The 7,230-nt window shown below is 35.6% G+C and overlaps 1 protein-coding gene across 1 annotated transcript; it reads left to right on the top strand.

Annotated features, from left to right (window-relative positions):
• Nucleotides 1–4,215: 4,215 nt before the first annotated feature.
• Nucleotides 4,216–5,757, top strand: LOC117989375 (uncharacterized). The gene is made up of 2 exons (XM_034976724.2): nucleotides 4,216–4,280; nucleotides 4,702–5,757. The coding sequence occupies exons 1-2, from the start codon at nucleotides 4,269–4,271 to the stop codon at nucleotides 5,296–5,298; spliced, it is 609 nt and encodes a 202-aa protein (XP_034832615.1). The 5' UTR covers nucleotides 4,216–4,268; the 3' UTR covers nucleotides 5,299–5,757.
• Nucleotides 5,758–7,230: the final 1,473 nt, after the last annotated feature.

Below are 7,230 nucleotides of genomic sequence, written 5' to 3'. Positions count from 1 at the left end.
AAGGTTTATAGGTATAGTTTAAGTCTCAAAAAATTAGAGATCCCTAGGAAAATTTGAATCTCACTGACACCACATTAGTACCTACACTGCACCCATGCGAAGCCGGGGCGGGTCGCTAGTATAAAATAATAAGTAAAATAAAAATTTAGATTCATAAAGATAAAAACAAGTACAATAATGGGGCCGATTCTCTAGTACACAATCTCCAAACTAAACTAAATTAACAGGTCTAAATCTAGTGCTTTCCTTTTCCGCAAGCAACATTATGAAAGGGATAGCAATAGATTTAGACGTGATATTTTAGTTTAGTTTAGAGATTGTGTACAAAGGAATTAGCCACATTGTAGGTACCAAATTACTGTCTACTATTTCTAACTTTATTTTCGATTCGCATTGCGATGCTGCGTCATCCCATATCGAAAAGTGGCGACATCCAAGTGCTCATACAAATACAATCATCGTCCGTAGAATCTGTGTGTCCTGCTCATTGCCACTTCAGCTTAAAATTTTATAAAATGCAAATCATTAGAGATTGGTGGACCATTAGCTACTTATGCAGTACTAGTGCTTATTACTCAACGAATCAAAATCTTGTCACGTCACACTTATTGAGCGCTACGCTAGAAAATCACATATCCGAAGACCTACCTGACTACATGTGCAAACACAGACTTGGCGGAATTAACTACAGCTACGTCTGTCTGCGACCTGCGTCTCAGTTAGCTTACATCCCGGAAACGGACATAGGCTACTTTTTATCCTGGAAAATCAAAGAGTTCCCACGGATATTTAAAAATATAAATCTACGCGGACGAAGTCGCGGGCATCATCTAGTTTGCAATTACTTTGGGCAAGCATAATTTAAAAGTATTCCAATTTTTGAATCGATACCATAATTATTTACTGAAATTAACAGACGGACAGACTAGCCGCGCTATAAAGGTTCCTTTATCTTCGATGCGAAACTCTAAAAATGGATACCTACCTAACAATAATCAAGCAATCGATATGTAATTTTCTTGAAATAACATTGGGGTTCAAATTTCACTGTGATCTAGTTCCACTGGCTAGTGGCAACCTTAGTCTTAATTTACGTAATGTCACCGAGATCGAATATCTCCTGCTTGTTCTAATTTCAGCTATGATGTAATAGTTAGCACAGATTCAGTTTATTCCAGACATCCAAACTTTCACATGATCACATCACACTAATATTAGAAGGCCAAAGTTTGTGTGTTTGTACCCATGTGTTATCGCTTCTTATAAGTTTATAGTGCGTTCACAGCCTATCGGAACTATCATGTAGATTATGCTTAAAATTAGTCTATGGTTAGCGAATAGTAGGTATATCATAATAAATGTAAAAAAAACCGTTACACTCTCTGCTGAAATATACGTTGTTTCATTGTTCCTTCTCCGTACCTGAAAATTAGAAGATCTGCCTATCGGGTCTTCGGTGTTAGTTCTAATAACTAACAGTAGGTATGTGTGTGTGTGTGTGTGTGTATGTTTTACTCTTTCGAGCAAAAATTATTGGATAGATTTGGCTGAGTGGAATCGAGATAGATTAGACCCTGGATTAGCACATAGCCTATTTTTTATCCCGGGAATCAAAGAGCTCCCATAGGATTTTGAGAAACCTAAATCCACGCCAACGAAGTCGCGGGCATCATCTAGTTTACATTAATTTGATAAGTAAAGTAAAGTTATCTTACAAGTTACATCCGATAGAAAACCGTAGTTTTTTTTTTCACTTTTATAAAAACATCTTATGCACTAAAAACATACGTACAGTATCAATAGAACATTTCAAATGGTAGGTTCCGCATACCTTCTCCACCATTTACCTTCCTCCTAAAGATTTTGTCGATGCGAACCGAGTTAAGAAAAGACATAAACGCGCTCACAGCTCGCACATAAATCAATTTGTTAAATTCAAAGCGAATATTGCATTATTCAGAATCAGATGTTTGACCAACTAAGTATTTCGGAATTTAACCAGTTATATGTTAGAATACAATTAACTGAAAAGGTTCGAAATCTCTCTTGTAAATTCCTCTATCGGCCCGACCCGGGAGTTCAATCTAGGACCTACATAGTCATTGGCAGTCAAACAATTCATTACTCATCGACCTCATAGTCATTGGCAGTCAAACAATTCATTACTCATCGACCTCATCAAAGGAATTCTCACGGTCTAAGCTACCGACCATGAGCATTTCTTTGGTCTTTCAAGGTTGAATTCGGTTAGAAGGACATTTTGGGCGAGGTTTGTAGTGCTGTACCGAAGTAGTGTAAGTAAGTATGTAGTGTAAGAATCTATTATAAATAGGTACATCGATGTCTCTACATAGTATAAAATAAAGTCGCTTCCCGCTGTATGTACCTACCTATGAATGTATGAACGCGTAGATCTTTTAAATTACGCAACGGATTTTAATGCGGTTTTCACCAATAGATAGAGTAATTCAAGAAGAAGGTTTATTTGTATAGTTTAATATTGGTTCGTGTTAATTTGTTGAAATATGACGAACTAACGCGCAACAAAACGAGACGGAGGCGGCGGGGGTCACATTTATAATATTAGTATGGAAGTATGGATTATTAATCACTCCTCACTGACACCACATTAGTATCTACATTGCACCCATGCGAAGCCAAGGCGGGTCGCTAGTATAAAATAAAATAGAAGGTTCTATAGATAGATAGCTTCATACTCATAGATCTATATTTTCCTGATGAATACCTTGCGTCAATACTAAACCAGTTACGTCGCTAAATATTGCATATACTATTACAATTTATCGCCACTATTATCCCCTTATTAAATCTTTATAATTACATTGGCGCTTAGTTGAAGGAGAACTTGTAGGGTGAACTGTAACTATGATCTAAATATTTGTTGCAATATAGCTTTTATGTGTATGAAAATAGTGGGTCTAGACCTTTAATTAAAATCTTATAATAAGTACCCGATTACAGGGAAATAAACTCTATTAAAACTTGATTAGGATCTAATGAAAATGTGAATTGAATTATACAGTCGGCGACTCAGTGCATTCACTCTTAAACTCATTAAAATTAATTATAGTTTCAACATCTCGCATTCTGATTTTATTATTTAGTTCCGCTCTGGTATAATCAATTACTTAATTATCATTTGTTCGATGGAATGCTAATATGGTTATTTTATTTGATCAACTACTTTGTCCGGTTAAATGAATAGATAAGTACAGTACGCGGCGGAAAATAATGTACATCGATATTTAGAAAGAGATAGTGGTTTCGTAGACAACACGTCACATAACTAGGTATGAGTGACAGAGACAACGCTCTACAAAGCTGTAATCTCATTCTAAAGGTCGATGTACATTATTTTCTGCCGCGTACTGTACTTCATTTTAACAATAAAAAGCTTAAACATAATATAATTAATATCGCATAATTATTATTATTTAATTAATAGCACATGCCCGCGACTGCATCGGTATTTCAATTCAATCAAAATTCAAAGGTTAAACCGTAAAAAATTTTCCTTCTAACTGTACCTACTTACATATTATTTGTTTATTAACTAAACTATATCAGTATTTTTTTTATTTATAAGGATGATGCCAGCAACTTCTTCCACGTGGGTTAATTTTTTTGAGAAATCCCATGGGAACTCTTTTATTTTTCGGGTCACAATTGTCCGTCGCCGGGATTTAAGCTAACTCTGTGCCTTAAATCGAAATCGGTTGAATCGAAGGATGACTCATGAAAACAGAACATGAAACAGACAGACAGACACACTTTCGCATTTGTAATATTAATATGGAGTAGCATGGATAGTAATATCCACAATACAGGCCAAATACTAAAACATATCAGAGTTAAAGAGCTTCTTAAATTAATTCTGAAGTAAGTAAGTAATTTATTTATGATCCACTGAAATCATATCAAAGTAGCTACTAGCTCGTATGCTAATCAAATCTCAGAGATCAAAAGTTACATACTTACTCGTATGTTTTGTGTCACGTAAGACCGATAGAAAATGCTGATTCCGTTCAATTGACTTTTTCTTGTATCTCAAACAAATTTCTAGCTATTGTTCTTAAGACGCGAACGGCGTGCCAATGTACCGTTCCAAGTACACGTAATATAAAACAGAGCACTCACACACACGAGTGTCAGAGAAACTGAGTATATAAGCGATGCAAATAGCAATTGCTTGCATTACCCACCACCCTTTCATCGAACCGCGAGTCGCGACCACCAGGCCCACCACAATGAAGTACCATGTGCGTACAGCCCCGTACCTACTCTGTGTTGATTGTGAACGTGATAAATTAAACAAAATCAATAGTGCTCATGACATAGTCATGAATAATAATCAAACAATTCCAACAAATATTAATGTGTGAAAAAATATTGGAAATAATATTGAGTGTCTTATATAGAGCTATCGAACACCTAATCAGATATTCCTTCCTAGTATATCGATTTACTATTGTAATACACTTACTATAGGAAGCCTTTCTTATTACATAAACAGGCGGCGTTCATCGCCCTATTGCTTTAGAACAACAGGTTTTAACAATGTTCCTTCTATTTAGAAACGAGGGATGGTTTAGGACCATTTTTTAAAGTCTCATAGACTAGTAATTTATTCATAAAGCATAATTATTATCCAAGCCGACTAAACAAACGAATTTTTTGCAGATTTTCCTGGGACTGTTTGCCGTGGCGGCCGCATATCCTGGCATCATCCACCAGGAGATCCCACAAATCGATCACGAAGCCATCATCGGCGAATCGGGACACCATCATCAGGTCCAACATGAACACGCCAAGTCACATCAATCAATTAAATTCGAGCACTTCCACCCAGTGCCCGTGTACGTCAAGAAGGAACACAGCCATCTCCTCAAGCACCCTCTCGAAAAGGGACAATCTGAGCAAAACTTGAAACAGATCCACCCCGAAACGCAACACAACCATGGTGGTGGTCTGGTATTGGAAGACCACAGGCTGAATACTGAGCATCTTGCTGCAAGCCTCGGTCATGGAAGCTACGAACAAGGAGGTTTTGAACACGGAGGTCTGAACCAAGGAGCTTTAGAGCACGCTGCCCTTCAACAAGGTGGATATGAACATGGAGGCTACGAGCAGCAATTAGCTGGAAGCTATGAAGGTGGCGAAGGTTTAAAGGCATACGCTGAACAACAACCAGAAAATCAGGGACATTACTACGCCCAACACGCTCAAGCTCTATCAGGCGACAGCGGAGAAGGATACAAATTCGAACATTATCACTAACTGCATTTAGCTTCCTTCTTACCGGCATATCCTGAGGAGAAAATCTCCACACTCTCAAATAGTTTTAAGATTCATTTCTTGCCTGTTGATACTGTAGTATATCTACTATCAGTATTTAAGACGAGCTGGCCTGAGGCTTTGTTGTTAATGCTTCGAAATTTGATATTAATATGTACCTGATTTATTTATATAGGAAAAGCATAAATTGGTTGAACAACCCGTGAATTCTTTTGGTGATGTAAATGTAGCGACAAAAGAGTGTAATCACGTAAATTATGACAGTATGTATAATGTATTATATTATTGTCTTGTAATTACGTTATAAATAGGAGAAGTATGAGATAAGTGGCTTCTGCTTGTTTACTCAGTAGTTTGAATTCTCTGCTTGATCCTTTTGTAGTATTATTAAAATAAGGATGAGTCCCAGTGAAATTGTGATATTAATAAAATGTTGAATTTAACGTTTACCTAATTTATTTACCATATTACTATACAGTTAACTATTAACATGACTAGCGCTTTATTGGCCAATATTTGAAGAGTCAAACATTCAAGAATGGTTACAGATTTGCATAATAATGTTATGCTAACAAGTATGTCCTCGTTGTTAAATAACATTAAGTGATTCAAACACTATTACGTTGTCGAGCTTAACAACATTTAATATCGCTTACATAATACCGATGTTCGTTGATAATTTTAATTAGGCTGATTTTTTTTATAAATACTAATAAAAAATCTTAGTTCGTCTTTGTCGAGTTCTTTTTATCAGTTCATCCGCGTGGATGTAGGTTTTTTAAAAATTCCGCGGCAACTGTTTGATTTTCCGGGACAAAATATAGCTTGTGTTAATTCAGGGTACTAAGCGCTATCTCCATTCTCAATTTCAGCAAAATTGGGTTAGTCATTGTGGCGTGAAGGAGTAACAAACATTCAAACTTTTATCCAATATTATTAGAAGTTAGAATATAATATGCTTAATTATGACTAGATCATTATTTAATCATTATATAATTTAATTTAACCGTGGGCGATGATGATCTAGATTTTTGGTTCCTTAAGCAATGGCTTTCAAAACAACGTGAAATTGAGTCAGTATGCAAGTTGCAGTGGGTGTCGATTGCGTAAATCGGTAGTCACAATAATTTCACCGATAGATAGCTGGTCTGTCTGTAGATTGTCTCTAATTGATATGCCGTTAGATAAAGTCACGATGCGTAATTTGTGGAACCAATTACTTATGCAATCTCAATGTTTGAAATTGTAAGTGCTTACTTATTATCCTATCTGATAATTTCATAAAGTTTGTAAAATAAGAGGAGTCAAAACTTTAGTAGGTGACAACGTCATAGTAAAAACTACTTCGTCACAGGTGATAATTGCTATTGATGGTGATATTATGATGGAATAAATAATGAAAAGCATCAGTAAATATCAAGCCATAGCTTTAGTGCTAGCTGCCCGAGATTTTAAGGAAGTATAAAACAACATACTTATTTAAAACAAGCTATCTTTTAACATAGCTCGTTAACTGACTTGCTAGGTTTAATATAATTGAAATTGTTATTATAAAAAGTTTTATGCAATTTCACGGTATAACGATTACAGCATACTGCAACCATAAATTTGCTGTTGTGTTCTTAATTGCTCTGATTCGTCAATAAATCTGATGTAATAATAATGCTACCGGATTAGCCGCTTTTAAGCCGGTATGTTTTGTTAATTATCTCATAGGCCAAAATAGCCAATGAAATAATATATTAACTGGACGAGGTTTCAAACTTTTTAAATCTACTTATAGGCAATCAGTTTTTTGTTCTACTTAATATTATGCCAATAATCATAATTTATTGCCTAACTAATTGTTTTAAGGCCAATGGAGTTCAAAACAAGCATCAAAAATGTTATTTGACCGTAATTAAATCACTTTTC

The sequence above is a fragment of the Maniola hyperantus genome, chromosome 16 (assembly GCF_902806685.2).
Source record: "Maniola hyperantus chromosome 16, iAphHyp1.2, whole genome shotgun sequence".
NCBI classification, from domain to species: Eukaryota; Metazoa; Arthropoda; class Insecta; order Lepidoptera; family Nymphalidae; genus Maniola; species Maniola hyperantus.
The sequence above is the reverse complement of the archived record's forward strand: the minus strand, read 5'-3'. Positions and strand labels throughout refer to the sequence as shown.